Source organism: Corvus moneduloides, chromosome 2 (genome assembly GCF_009650955.1).
Source record: "Corvus moneduloides isolate bCorMon1 chromosome 2, bCorMon1.pri, whole genome shotgun sequence".
NCBI lineage: Eukaryota > Metazoa > Chordata > Aves > Passeriformes > Corvidae > Corvus > Corvus moneduloides.
The window spans coordinates 51,319,326-51,335,473 of record NC_045477.1 but is presented as its reverse complement, the minus strand read 5'-3'; the positions used below and the strand labels follow the sequence as shown (position 1 = coordinate 51,335,473).

The following is a 16,148-nucleotide window of genomic DNA, read 5'->3' as shown; positions in this document are numbered from 1 at the left end:
GTCTTCAGAAAACACAAATGATATATATTTCCACTTACATACAAAGTGGAGAATGGAATCCTGCAGTGAAGAAGATATCAAGAATAAGAAGAGTGGAGAAAATTTAGAAAAGGAATATTTTGTGGTTTTAACTATGGCCAAAGAAGATTATTTTAAAGTGCTGTTACTCCTTAATACAGAGTTTTAAAGCATAGAAAATAGGAGATTAGAAAAGCACGTGTTAAAACCTGAGTCCCAAGACCTACATTCACTCAGCTTTGAAGGACTCTGAAGGACTATTATTAGACTTTCACTGACAGAATATTCTTCTGAAATGTTTCTGTGAGATTCACTGAATATTCATGGGTCAAGAACTTCTATTTCTTTGTCAAATAGGTATAGAAATGAATAAACAGAACAAATACACTGTTCACAAGGGTTTGAAAGCATTTCCCATCATAGCAATTTACTGGGTTTAGTAAATAATTTACTTTCATTTGGCAGAACAGACAGATATTGTGCATTCTTTCTACACGAAAATTTAACTGTAGAAGGGAGAAAAATGCAGCTAGAATTCTAAGACTGACAATGGTTGCAATTTTCAGATCTTAGGAATGGTTTAGCAGGCCAATTTCATTACTTCAAAAACATTCTGGGGTCATATACTTTCAGATGAAGAAAGAGGTAGTTATGTTAACTGCTGGTAAAAAGTCAGCAAGTTCTGCAGTGAAGTCTAGTAGCTCAGACCTATAACAGCAGCTAAAACCCAGGTCATGCCAGATAACCTAAAAATCTCGGAGGAAAGGCATTTGAAACCCAGCATGGAGGTTTTGAGAGAAAAGTATTCATATCCTACTTAGCTCTGTGAAAAACTTGAATTTGAGTCAAGAGAGAGATTCCGACATTCAAGAGTTGAGGAAATAATTAGAAAAAAATGACTGCACTTAAACCATTATAAAGCTGCAATAAAAATTCCTATGCTAGAAATAACATACAACAGGCAGAAGATATTTAGACTGCAAAGTACTGATAGGATGCAATTGCAACTCATTTCCATGACCTAGTCAGAGAGCAGAAACTCAGACACTGAGTGCTCAGTACAACTCAACACAGCAGTGTTCAGTACTGTACCTAAGCAAATTCCATTACCATTTACATCTAGAAGGTGCCTTTCATTACATTACAGTGGGCTATAAGAAAAAGGATCACCATAACAGTAGATATATTTAATGAGAACATATTTATGATTGGGGGAGTGGGGTGGCAAATGTTATAAAGAAGACCAAGTTAAATCTAGTATTTTAGATTAGATTATTATCACTATTAAGATTTTGCTTTGCAGATCCTTCTATTAGTACCTAACGTAAGCTTTTTTCTAGACTTTCTTTAGACAAAACTGTGTCTTGCAATTACCATATAAAATATTAAGAGGATGTAATTATCATGTAATATTGTCCCTAAAATCCTGTGAGGATGAAATATTTGGAAGTTTATTTGGAGAAGCAGTGGATGGCACTGTTGGGCTACAATTATAAGGCCATAGATGGAAACCTTAAATTGTTGTGCTTAAAAAAAAGACAGATTATTGTGACTCCTTCAGGCACACGGTTCAGATATAAACTCATTCAGAGTACACCAGAGATTTCACAATCAATGTGGAGGTTAGTTCATGTACTGAAAGGAAGTTTTGTAATAGGAGAAGTATCATTTTAGGTGCTTCAATTGAAGCAGAAATGTTCACATGCTTGTCTCACATGGCAGCATGACGCCATTAAGACTGAAGAGCAAAGAGGACTTGGCACATAGAAGCATTGGTATGGGTTAATTTAATGACTGTATACATGTTCAAAAATGCTCACCACTGAACATCGTGTGTGTTTTTCTGCCCATAAAGTCAGTTCTATTTCTTAAAACTGCTTACAATTAATGGTCATCTTGTGTTTACTTACAGACTAAAATTAAGTGTGCATGAATGGGGTGAGGGAACAAGGTTTCTTTTTAGTAAAGGGCTTTCGTTCTTCAGTTGCTCTTATGTATTCTTACTTAAGGCATTACTTAAAAAATACCACTTTGGGAAATTATCTTAGATAAAGATCACACTCTATTTTCCCAGAGCAACGTATTTTACTATATTGTGGGGGTGTGTGTGACTTATTTTCAGGATAGTGTGTTAACTAAGGGGGAAAAAAAAGACAAAAATATTGTCTTGGTGTATGCAGCCACAAAAAACTCAATTTCAGTAGTAATAACTATTATACTGAACATGAGTAAATTGATATTAGAAGCATTTTATACCTGCTCCCATCTTCATTAATGATGAGGCAAAGTTCCCTCAGCAAGTTTGCACATGACAAGAAACTGGGAGGAGTGACTGATATGCCAGAGGGACCTCAGCAGACTGGAGAAGTGGGCTGACAGGAACCTCATGAAGTTCAACAAGAAGTGCTAAGTCCTGCATCTGGGGAGGAACAAGCCCAAGGACATGCTGAGAGTCACCCAGCTGGAAAGCAGCTCTGCGAAAATGGAGCTGGGGCTCCTGAGGGACACCAGGTTGAACATGAGCTGGCAGTGTGCCCTTGCAGCAATGCGGTGACACTGTTTGTGCCATAATTATGCCTCTCCTGGTGGGAGAGATCTTTGAAGTCCTTGCTAGGAGTTCCAGAGACAAATGGGACTCTCAGCCTTCACTGCTTCTAGATAGTTGTTTATTAAGTCTTATCAGAGAAAAAGAGTCACTAGCATGATCCAGACATAGCACAAAGCAGAGAAGGCAGGAGAAAGCCCCATTATCAAGATTAAACGGCCCTTTTAAAGGTAAATCAACCAATGGTTACTAAAAATGTACATTATTTTTACTTTTCTACCAATTATTTAGTAATACAGCCAGGAACTGCGGAATTCTTTGTCCAATCATCCCAAACTACTTTTGCTGCAGAATATGGAGTAGTCAAAGAAGAAGGTTTGGAGAACAACAGCAATCCTCCATTTTGATGTTTTTTGTTTTTATCTATTTATTACATTAACAAACCCAAAACCTCTAAATTTTTCACCCTGTGACAATCTTACATAGTTGTCTATCACCTAATTTACATGTGTGTAGTTTCTAGTTCTTCTCTAAGAGTAGGCAGTTTTTTCCACGGACAGAGGTCAAAAGCTGTGTTGTTCAGGGGGGTAAAATTCTTCAAAACAGGCAGAGAAATATTCTCTGCACTTTGGGTTCACACAATGGGGAATGTTATCCTGGTCTGCATGAGGCAGAGTATTGCCAGTAGATTGGGGAAGGTAATCCTTCTCCTCTGCTAAGCCTTGGTGAGGTCACACCTGGATTTCTGCATCCAGTTCTGGGCTCCCCAGTAGAAGAGAGACAAAGATATTCTTTTACATTTACTACTAAATCGATCCAGATATTCTGTAGATAGTCTTTGTTTGTCTTGAGGAGAGAAGACTCAAGGGGGCCACATAGTTGTGTATAAATACTTTTTGGTTTTCAGTATTTCCAAGGATGGAGACCACACAACATCTCTGGACAATCTGTCCATTGTTTGACCACCACGACAGTAAAAACTAGTTTGTTCCTGTTGCCTTTTATCCTGTTACTGGAAACCAGAAGATGTCTGGATCATTTTAGAAGTAAAAGTAAATGTAAAAGAACCAAACAAAAGGATCTATAAAACTCAACCTTGACAACAAAACTATTCATACAAATATAAAAAAGCAATATTTCATAGACAAAAGTGAAAGCATAATTTGATCTTTAATCTCTCACATGGTACATATGCAATGCTTTCACTGTCGATACACCTAGGAAAGTAACTGGGTTTTATGCCCCTAGTTGGCCTACTAGCAAAACTCTGATAAGTAATGATTCACTATCAGTTGTCTTCAACTTGCTTTCAGTTTTGAATCAGTTACTGAAAAAAATACGTTTTCTTACGGTTGGTTCGGAAATCAGTGTTGTTGAAACTGTTCCGGAAACACACTGGGCATTTTCAACATGCACAGAAAAAAAGATAAGGTATAGGATAATGACATCTGAGAACTTTATGAAGCTGAGAAAAAGGTAAATCAACTCTTTTAGATATATATGATTTATACAGTAACTTTGACAGGCAGTCTTGAATTTGTTGCAAAAATGATAGTATTTTCACCAACAAAAGACACCTTTACATTTTTAGCAATGTCATTAGTGTCAACAACCTAAAAGATCAAAGTATAGAACCTGAAATGTGGGATGGAAATGAAGAGTAGCTTTTAGGTGCACATTCAGACTTCCTAGAATAAGGCACTGATTTTACAGCAAAGCTTCTGGACAGAGATGATGAAATTGAGCATCTCTAGTTCATGGGACATTCTGATTTCTTCAAATGTCTTATCAATTGAAAAGGTCAGGTAAGTTTGTTTGCAAAACACTGGCTTATCTTTCTAGAACATTTGGTGCGTACATTCTTACCAATTTCTCTGGACACTCCTCCCTCTATCTTGTTCTAAAACTGTCTGCAGAAGGCAGGGAGCCCAGCAGTTCATGAGATGGAACTCAGGAGCTGTGGAAATCAACTGCTTTGGACTTTTCAGCACTGTGGGGTTGCTCTAGAGCTAGAGTTTCTGAAATTTCATCTTGGGGTATTTCTCTAACATTGAGGACCCTGAAAGAATTGAATCTTCCTTTAGGGTCTCTGAGACAACCAGATGCCCCATTCTGAAGACAGTCCCTTGTTTGAGAATGAGTTCTCATGGATTTCAGACCCTCATTTTCATAGCAGGAACCCACACTGCCTTGCTTCTACAGCAGTGCTTGCTTGAAGCTAAATACTCTGGTCCTTCAGCAGCCTGAAGGAGTCCTTCTTGCCATTCTCTGAAGGTCCATCAAAATTCATTTGCTCTCATGAAAACAGATTTCAGATTAGATCATTCCAGATTTCCAAACCTGATGCTTCTAAAGTGTGTTTGTGTAATGAAAATTTATTTCTAGTGATGAGCAAACACAGTATTTGGTGAAACTTAGAGCACTAATGACAAGTGCCAGAAGGAGCCATACACAGCCTGCTTCAGCTAGAACTGCCCTTGAAGCAAGGTTGCTAATTAGATATCCACACATATGCAAGTTCAAAAGCCATATGCGGCTGTATCGCACATTTAAGACATATCTGTGGCTTTGTTTCAAAACCTGAATGTATTACATTAGGAAGGTATTTTTCTTCTTTTTCTTTTTCTTTTCTTTTTCATTCTAAGCATTTAGGAACTGTCACACTAATCAGCTTAGCACGCTAAATATTCTTGAGCATATACCCTAGATATATTTGACCAGCTTACACACACATATGTTTAGAATGTGGGCACTGAGTTCATGCTCATTTACTCCAGTGTAGACTAGAAAATGTGGCCTTTCTTGTACTCCCTCTATGTACAAGTTGTTTGTGGGCCACAGTTTTTAAAGGCTGAAGGACCAAATCTTAATAAAGTAACTGTTTTATTCTTAAGTTGACCTTTGTGGACCAGTATTCTGTCTCACTAGCAGGGTGGTACAGTGGTGTCTTATCTATGCTAATCTCCAATGACTGTAAACTGCTAAGGTGATTAACTAGAAGAGACAGTTCTTTCACCACATGTACAGAATCTCTGTGAATTGGGTCATATCTGCATATTTCACGTATCTATCATAGTAGAATTTGGAGAAGAAAAGTAGGGTGTATAATCATTTATATAATCTTTTCTTTCTTCTTTCTTTCTTTTCAGTAACAATTTACTTATTTACATTGAAATTCCATCTAAACTTAGAATAAGAACTGTTTAAGTTATTGACATTATAAAATTAAAACTCTACTGAAAGTTCCAGGCAATTCAAATTCTATTACCGCTTGCACTTCAATACTGCAGTAAGTAGCATCCCTTCAACTACACAAAAGGGAGAAATGAATCTGTATTTTGAATCAAGTAAGAATTTAACTAAAACAAAAGGGCACAGCACATACAATGCTGAACTAATTATGTTTGCATTTTAAATCTGGATATGAAAGTAATTTTAACAGATTACAAACAAATCCAGTGCCTAATATCAAAATCTTAGAAATGGAAGAGACTAATCCAGAAGGAAAAATTCTCTAGACAATCTCCTGTAAATGCTGCTAGGACTGAGATGCAGTCTCAAAGGACAGCTAAGTATATAGCCATAGGAATATGTCATAGTTTTTCACACAGTTTTATATTAGCATAAAAATATGTTATAATTTCCCATTGCAATATTTTTTACTTGTCAGGTACTTTGAACATATATTCATATGTACACATATGCACATACACATACATATATGCATGCATATTATACTTTATGAAACATGGAGATCCAAACATGCATACCAGAAGTGACTAACAGACTGTAGTTAAATCTAAACTTCATTGTGGCAGAAATTTTTTGAGAGAATACTTCTTCCCAGTAGTAGATAACATTGAATGTTTCCTACAGGAAGTAGTCACTATCGTCTAAAATTAACACTTCTCTTTTTAGGCCTTCAAGGTAGAATTTAACATCTGCTTTCACTTCTCTAAAACAAACATATAGATCATAGACATAGTTTTCATTTCCAACACTCTTCCTTAATGACTGTAAATATAAATATAATTACAGTATCCATACATCCAACTTCAAATATGATTTAATACTAGAGTAGCTGTAAAGCACTTTTTTATCTATCAAGGTTATATCTTGATGGGTGCACAAGCTCAGATAAATCAGGTGTTAAGCCGGCACATCTCCAAGGAATCTGATAATTCTCTCATCTGCAATCCTCAGCATATCTTATTACTTACTGCCAAAGAAATGACTGATTAATTTTGTCATCTTTGCTCTGTGATTTTTGTTCAGCTGAAACTGGCTGCCCTCTTCTGCAATGCCTGATCAGACTTATTTAAGTTGATGCCTTTGATCGTAGACACTGAGGAGCTTGCTGACTTAGGCTTTGACTAAACATTCCTCCATTGCAATATTTATGCACAGAATCCTAAATGATAACGGACAGTCAATGTAGATAACAAACACTTGTAGGATGTTTCCATTCTTTTACTGATGCTCAAAACAGCTTTACTTGTGCTAGAGGTATCAGTCAAGATGAAAAGTTGAAACAAAAGCCCAAAAAATTTTGCTTTGGTGAATACTTTATTTCTCACAAACAAACTATCTGAGATCAGGATATAAAATCCTTTGGAAAACTATGCAGTTTGATATTTTTTTTTAATGCTTTAAATTCTTTCTGTAGTGTGATGTCATGTTCAGTTTTGGAAGCTAGGGGCATTTTACCATCAAACCGTTCTAAACAAAATTATCAAAACAAAGCCAGTAAAAAAACCAACTACAATAAATGTTAAGCCCTTTAGAAAAAAAAAAAAATCTGCCTCTAGCTCTTTATTAATCACATTCCAACACCAGAGGCTAGAAGTACATCAAACTGCACCAAATCCTTTTCACATGACAACCTCATAAATTATTCAACTCATTAGTAACATCAAGAGGCATAAAATAACATCAGTGTTAAGGATGTTTTCTTACAGAGAAAGGTCAGCTAAAAGTTTCAGTATTAAAACTGAAAGGTTTAAGCCTCTGAAAAGTAAATACATCTAGATAGAATCCATGAATACTTTAGTGCATGATGGTTTAAAATTCCATGTTAATTTTAATACATATATGAAAAGCTAGAATTTTTTTTAAATTCTGAAAACTTCAGCCTGTTGTTAATTTTTATGTGACCACTAAGTTTGGTGTGCACCATCTGTGTAGACATCTGAGTTTTAATTTTCCTGTATGTTGAATGCACTAACAGGTGTTATATACATATAAAGTCCATGGTTTTGGTGATTATTTGCCTTTCAAAAGCAACACGGCAATTAGCAAAGTTTTGTACCTCACTCTCATAATATCTCTATCTTGATCTTTTGAAAGAATGTGGAGAAAATAACCCTTTGTCAAATATGAAATACCCTATACTAATGGGGGAAATGGCTTTCTTAACCCAGCTTAAGGACAGTTTATGACTTGAAGTCTTGCACATGATAGCCTTCACCTTTAAGTAAGGATTAAGTTACACTTGCTAGTATAACTGCACACAGAGATATTAATTCATATGTCTAACCTTGTTTGGATCCCAGATATTTGCCTCAACAACCGCAAAGTTGGTGAAAAGTGTAGGTCATACAGAGTTAGCTTTATATCTATCACATTTGGAACTTTTGGCAACATTAGCCTTTGGTTAAACATCAGATGAAAGGTTCAACTTGCTTTGTGAATGATTACTTCAATTTTTTACTCCTAAATGCTAAAGAACCACAGTATTTTCTTTTCACCATTACAGATAAAAAAAAAAAAAAAGAACAGAAACCCATCACAATATTCTTTAAAAAACTCCTGTCTTTGATATGCTAGAGAGGTATCCCAGCTTAAACCTGAGAAATAAATTCACTTTAGATTTTGGTGTATTCAGGTTCAGTCTGCTGTACAGAAGTCACAAACATATGAACCTTTTATATGTTACAAAGGAATTTGCAAGCATGTTCCTCATTTCTCTTTTATACTGCAGCTACATCTCCATGAAAATCAAACATCATCTAATTCTTCAGTTTCTAAGACTGAAGCTTCTATGTCTTCAGTTTACTATTCAAATCACAAGTTATCCTTAAAAATTATTATTGCTAACAAGTTGTTATGAATTTCATGATTTGCAGAAAAATTACTTTTGGCTGAAATTATGCATACTAGGATAAAATTTCTGATTTTTTTAAATTCCTTATTCACAAAATATCTCCAAAGGAACTATTATGACACATTAGTTTGATGACCTATTTCATTCAGTCACTCCAGAGAGACAAGTTCAGTTGCTTTTACCAGTGTCTCAAAACTAGCATTTGGGAATGCTAAAGAAGTATAATGTGAATCCCTTCGGGATCAGGGAATTTAACAGCTCACAAGCTCAAGTCTTCTGGTTCATTAAAGTGTAAGAATTGAAAGAATTCTTTTTCTAAGAATATGTTGTCCTAGGAATTCTCAGCACTGTCCTTGAAAAAGAAGGGACATGATTCTCAGGCATTCATGGACATCAAGAAAGCATCATGAGCTATATTTTTAAGCTGAGTTGATACTGACCATATTCCACAGCGGCTTTTAGGAGAGCATCAGCATGAGTAGACCCAAAAGCATTGCGAACAAATCGCCTCCGCCGGCGCAAATCATCTTCCCAGTAATCCAAGCGCCAGAAGTCATGCAGTTGGCTGGAAAATAAAGAACACACACATCAGCACCTACCACAGCTTGAACTGTATTTACATACATTATAGTATAATTTCACTGCTGCTTTCCCATTTCAGGAATACATTCTTGTAAAAACATGTATCACTAAAACTCACAATATTCTAGCCTTTCTTTACATGCATTTATGTATTATAAACGCCAGCACTGCCTGTCTCAAAATGTTCTGCCTGCTGCTAAAAACATTAATCACACCGAACCCATTAACAAATGCAGCATCAAATTACAAGTATTAATGGCACAGCTTGCTTTCTTTTACAGTGTTTTTAACAAGGCTTGTAAATCATAGAATGGACCTCAGTAGTTTGCAATTTAATGACTATGGTCCCTTAGCAGACTGAACTTAAAAGTATAAAATATTGCCCACTTGAATTTTGTGGAACTATGATTAAACTAATGTGCTGAAATATTCATTGAAATAATTCCCCACTGCCCCTAGCAACCTGAGAAAATTGCAATTTTATTCATTATTAATAACACTGAATTAGAGCAGAAAAAAAGTTCCACCATGTGGTAATTGTCTTGGTAAATTATTATTCCAGCACTAACAGAGTACTAGGATGATTTTATAGCTCCCAGCTAATAAAAGCCATTAACAACCATGGCCATCTTTGTGTTACATTGCCTTTTTACATTCAAAAGAATATTAAACTCCTGTAGAATGATATAAGGCATTGTTAATCTATACTAAAGCCAAAAAGTACATATATATAATCATCTGGTATTCAACTTTGGTTCTAAAGAACTGACCAGCTCCACTTTCAGACAACTTCTTGACCTTATTAGCACAAACCTCCGGCATCTTTTTAATAAGATATTTGGGCAAAGCTGCATTCTAATCCAAAATTTTAAAAGCTTTTTGGATCACTAGGAAGAACCCAAAATGTTTGTGGATGCATCCTTGTCACCAAAATCATAATTGGACACACTATACACTTAAAATTATCCTGCAGGCCACGACCTTGCCGACCCCAGCTAGGGAACCACTGCTTTAAACCAATAATTTTCAACCTATCTGTAATACCCTGGAGATGCATGAACAAAAGGCAAATAAAAAAAAGAAAAAAAAAAGAGAGAAAAGTTTACAGTACTCATAAGTATGGACTACATTTTTGCTAGACTTTTCTAGTTATTACTTCAGCCACTGTTTTCTATATTGCCTTCATTTTGAGAAGTTATGCGCTGGTAGCCATTTCTAGAAGAAAAGTAGAAATATGCTAACATAGAACAGACCTTTTCATTCTTTACAGTCCACTTAAGCACTTTTTTTGATGCTTTCATTAGTTATTGTCCAACTTTACTAACTGCTGTCATGAGACCTGGATCAGTTCTGGAGGGCAGAGCATCAAGGGAAGTGGATCTAGCGCCCTACCTTCTAGCCACTAACAAATTTTCAGAAGCAGCACACCATAAATTTTAGTCAATGTTGGTGTTTTTTGTATTCTGCATTTTCAGTATATGCTCCTTAAGTCTGCATGAAGGTCGTACTTTTATTGCTGCCTTGCAGAACAGGCATTTTACTTATTTACAAGCAGTGAGGAGGAAACTTCAGTGGTTTTTTGAAAGGTGAGAAACCTTCCCTTCTTAATTCCATTGAAGAGTAAGTCATGATAAGACAGAAGTAAAAATATTAATGAAACCCTTTTAAAAATAAGAGTTCTCTGAAACTACATGTATTGACAATAAAAAAAAAGACCCTTACGTTGATAAGAATGATTTAACTATGTAAGAATAAAAAACTTTATGAAATTAAGAAATATACAGAGACTAAAAACCATGTTTTTATTTTGTTCTGTGTTTAATCTGGTAATTCATTACTTTGATTAATCAGTCTGAAGAATACTGTATATTCTCAGTTTAAAGTAAACCAGATTTTAAAGTCACTATTTTAATGAAGTGTTAAGTGTGGAAGTGATGAAATTGTCACAGGATTAAGTCTATTTTGCAGATCCGAAAAAACATTACAAGTTCACCAGGGACTGAAGCTTGAAATATGTAATAACGGCAAAAAATTAAAATTTTGAGAAAAAAGAATAGAAACATCATTTCTAATTACAACTTATATGACTTTTAAAAACAGAACTGAAGTTTCTTCCTACAGTTTTCTACAGAAGTCTATCCCACAATGTTACTACATACTTCCAGGTACTGGAAGATGGTATCTGAACCCTAAAGAAAAGGTTTCTGAATCTAGATTTATTTTTTTTTTGACTCTTTGAGCAACATCATTAACAAAAAGACAAGATACTTTTCCTACCCTGTTGTTTGAAAGAAAGAAGACTTCAAAAGATAATGGCTATACTTACAGAAAGTTTTGAATGATCGAGTTTCATCATTTGAATAAAAGGCAAAAAAAACCTGTGTGATTTTCCTAAAATATTATATTATTACATCTCTAGATTAGATTAAAAATACTAGTAAGTAGAAGACTGTGGCACCAGTTCCAGCCTGAAACTAAGAATTTAACCTGCTTTAGAAGTCCAGCTCTATGGACCGAATTAGTGTTAAATTGTCTGGCCCACAGATTAAAGTACTTTAGAAATACTTATATTCTAATCCTGTATATTTTACTCAGGCTTTAAGATTTTTCAGGAATTTAGATAGCTGTTAGGTAGTTCTAAATGATGGCTGTAAATTAAGCAGAACTATATTTTCTAACACTGTACTAGGCACAAGTCAGTCCTAGAAGAGAGCATGTCTGCAAATTGCACATATCTCTTTCTCCTACAATGCCTTTTTCCCAGAAGTGACTTGACTAAATCAAGTAATTTTAGTAATTTATTTCTGTGACAAGTACAATATTTCAATAAGCTTTACTTTTCTTAATAATGTATATTATTAATAAGCCTTATTTCCACAGCCAACTAGATTACATGTAATTTCTTATTCCTCCACATTTTATACCAGTCAAGTGACATTTTGAATCGGGCTTGTTTGAATGAAGAAGTGCATATTAAGCACAATGTAAGGAATTTTTTTTAAGAACTAAAAGTTTATAGCATCATTTATGAGCTACTTCTAAAGACTTTTAAGAAAAGAGAATATATCTATATCCCTTCAACTGAACAGTTATTTAAAATGCACCCTAAAACACACAACCCAAAGAAGTCTGCATGATGAGTCTACCTGTCAAAGATAATTTCCTTACAAACTACAGTATAATCCAATATAAGCCTTTCTCATCATAATGAGAACTGGCATGAAACTAGTAATACTACAAGGCTACTAACAATGAAAAAAATTATTTGGAATGGTGTGCATGTTGTAAATTAATCCCAAATTTCAGATGTGCAGTATTTCATATAGTTACTACAGAAAAAGAAAGTACATGTTTTAATGGAACAAGACCTATTGTACTGCGTATTGGAGGATTAAAAATTTTGTTTCACTGCCACTGTCATCACTGGTGCCCACTTGACAGCTTGATGTGTATGTTCTCCTACTTCAAATAAATTTTTCTTGGCCAGCATGGGATGGAAAGACAAAGAGGTATTATGCTGACCCAGGTAGCCAAGGTGGACTTCGATAAGTTGGAGCAAATAGCTTTGAAGTCTCTCAAGTGCAGGTTGCTCTAAAACTCAGATATGCCCAGAATTCTTCATAATATTCCTTACATACCACACACACCATCCATGTATATGGGGACAAAGATTATTGAGACAGACTGAAATGTTTCAGGGAGCTCAATTACCCCCTTGGAGGAGAAACTGTGCAGTGCTCTGCCACCAAAACAATTAAGAGGAACGTCAAGTCAGCCTGCACAGCAAATTCCTCCCTGCCTTTTCACATCTCCAAAGCTTGATCATTTAAACAGCAACTTTTGAAACGATTTTCTGTTAACTCCTATGACCATAGCTGCAACAAAGTGCATGGGAAGGGTTTTTTCTTGGACTTATGAATACTAGTTGTCCTAAATTGTAAGTCTTTGTCCATCCTGTGGGCATTCAGCATCTGTGACAGCAGCTGCATGGCTGTGAAAGCCAGTTCCCGTTCATGTACAAGGTGCAGTTTGCTATATGTCACCTACAGCTACAGCAACTAGTGGCAAACATAAACAGTGGAGAGTAGCAGTACATGTCCATAAAAGATCCTCAGACTGCAGCCCAAAGGATGGGCTGCCAGATGGAAGAGATTAAGTTTGAATATATTAATGAAGAGGAACAAGCCTGCAGGCATGGGGGAAGGGGAAAAAGTTGTTTTGAAAAAGAGGTGGGTCACAGAACTGGAAGAATCTCAGAGAATCCATAGTCTTTGTAATACTGGGAAAATACTAGAAAAAGCAAGGAATTGATGATCTATGATTTCAAGAATTAGTCCTGGTTGCTTTCATGTGACATATTTTGAAAAAGAAAAATTATTCTTTTCACAGTTTGGAATTATGACTGTGTTTTTAGTAATTAGGAAAAAAATATGTATATTTGGAAAGTATAACGCATATATTCCCTAATGTAATATAAAGAACAGAAAATGAATGACATTTAAAAAAAAAAAAAAAGTAAGTAAAAGAAAACTTGAAGTACAAAAAATACAAAAATACTTATGCAAAAAGCCAAAATATAAATTTATTTGCCAGAAGATCCAAATAGCAGAAGACTTCTGTAACAACAAAAGAGCAAATAAGCCTCAGAAGTGTTGTTGCAATAGATACAGTAACTGTAAATAATATTAAAAATCAGAAATATAAACACAGGGAATAAAGATGAGAATCTGAGAAAAACCTAATGTCATGAAAATTGAACAAGATGGTAAAAAAGGGGAAGGGTTTCCATTTGGACTTTGAAATAAGGATGAAATAGAGCACAGAGAAACTCAAACCAACAGCAAACACTAGTACTGATCATCAGAATAGGAGCAGAGGAGTCACCTTTGAAAAGCAGAAAGAGAACTGCCAAGAGCTTCTCTCCTATGATCATGTTACTGATGGTCTTGCATTAATAATGAAGGACAAAGCTGAGACAACCGAGAATTCGCTACAAATGAAAGAGACTAAAAGCTAACAGAAGATGACCAATAATTAAAGATCCACCAAATTTATGGAGAACTTTCTAAGAACTGTTTTAAAGGGTAACACCACTGTCAGAAAGGAGGGAGTGATTTATATGGCTTTTATTTTCTTCTTAAGGCACTGGGAAAATGTGTATTTAATACACACTCTTAATAAAGATTTCCAACTCCTGAAACTTCTGTGTCTTAATTTCAGTGATAAGGACACATCAAAAGCTGAAAACAGAAATCTCTCAATTTGAATTAATCTTTAGATAGATGAGATGTTAGAAGGGAGAGTAATGTCAGTAGATGTGAAAGGGAAGCTGTGGCAACAGAGATGTTAATTTTAGCTATGGTAGTACTTAAACCACAAACTTCTAAGGCAGTAAAATTCCAGGATTATGGAATTTGGTGTATTACATAGTGTCTGAAGGAACAAATTCATAATGAATACACAAACAAGGACCAGCAATTTACTGATTGCCTAGGTTTTTTTATAAAGCTTAGTTCTTCAGAATGAGTTGTTCACTCTAGAATGGCTGCTATATTATTAAATAGTAGTTAACTTCTACCAAGAAGCAGTAGTTGTAAGGAAATAAGACTAACCATGCATAAAGCTATAAATAGGGGAAAAAATAGAGAGAAAAAAGCCACGTAACTCTCAAGAATAGCAATGGAAGTGTCAATAAGTCAAATGTCTACAAAGTAAAACTAAAGATAAGTAGAAATTTTTAAATTTTTGAATTGATTTAACATAAAATATAAATTTAAAGTTATGACAGAGAAGTTTGGCAAATCTATCCAAATAATAATGGGCAATAGTAGGACACTACATGTGGTACAGCTAAATGAAACAACACAATTTCCTAAAGTTATATACTTGATTGCTTTTAGTTAATCCAATGTCATAGAAAGAACAACTGAAACAACATAAAAAGCAGACACATAAATTGTCAGTGTTCGACTCACCAGAATCACACAGGGCTTTTCAAGTAACAAAATATGAGTAACAACTGACTGCAATTGCACCAGATTCTAGAGATAATAAATTGTAAACTTAGAAACACTAAAATGAAATACAATTTAGGGTTAGAATTGAGACAGAAAAGATTATATTTGAAAAAAAAGGAAAAGTGATTGGAACAATACTCTGGTTTAACTCAGATTTCTGGTTTGGAACCTTAATTCTGTTTCAGAATGTGGTTTGCTGCCACTCCAAAGAAAGAGGAAACAAAACACCCAAAGGCCAGAAAGCCATTTTATAGTTTTAGATAAAGGAAAATTTGGGTAAAATTCCCTTTTGGAAAATATCTTGAAAGAACATAGAGTGGTTTAGGACATTTTTATTTTTAATGCATATTTTGTTATGTCATGCTATCTCAGTACAATGAGTAGTTATTAAGATTTCACAAGTACTGCCATGATGCCACAGTTTAACAAACTCCAAGATGGAATGAATTGGAGGTCATCTCTGTCTTTCTTAACTGACTGCAAAAAAGAGACAGACAGAATGGCTTAGACTAGAAGCATAACTACAGGTGGCTAAAATTAAGTAAAATGTATTCCATGCTAAGTGTGCAGCTTTTCTTATTCAAAGTGTAGAAATATCTCTAAGTTTCATTGACAAAAACTTGATCTAGCAAATGATCACTGAATTTCAAGAAAAAAAAATTGTTTTATGTTTTGACTAGTATGTTTGTTATAATTTCACATCTGAAATAAGCACTGTGACATTAACATATACTCCTGCTGCTAGGAAATACAATAGGAAAATAAAAACATTTGAAGACTTTTATTAACTTAGAAGAATGAAAAAGAAAAAAATCAACTATTTTCATAGGAACTTCTATCGTAATTTTTTTACCAGAAGATTTGACCAAGATAATGTTTTCTG

At 34.8% G+C, this 16,148-nt stretch overlaps 1 protein-coding gene across 8 annotated transcripts in view; it reads right to left on the bottom strand.

Moving 5' to 3' along the window:
* The window catches only part of NBEA (neurobeachin), a 467,825-nt gene that overhangs the window by 175,608 nt on the left and 276,069 nt on the right, over window positions 1–16,148 (bottom strand). For all 8 annotated transcript variants that reach the window (XM_032099592.1, XM_032099586.1, XM_032099589.1 and 5 more), the window contains one exon: window positions 9,107–9,231. In XM_032099592.1, coding sequence (XP_031955483.1) covers window positions 9,107–9,231 — 125 coding nt within the window. The remainder of the gene's footprint in view (window positions 1–9,106; window positions 9,232–16,148) is intronic.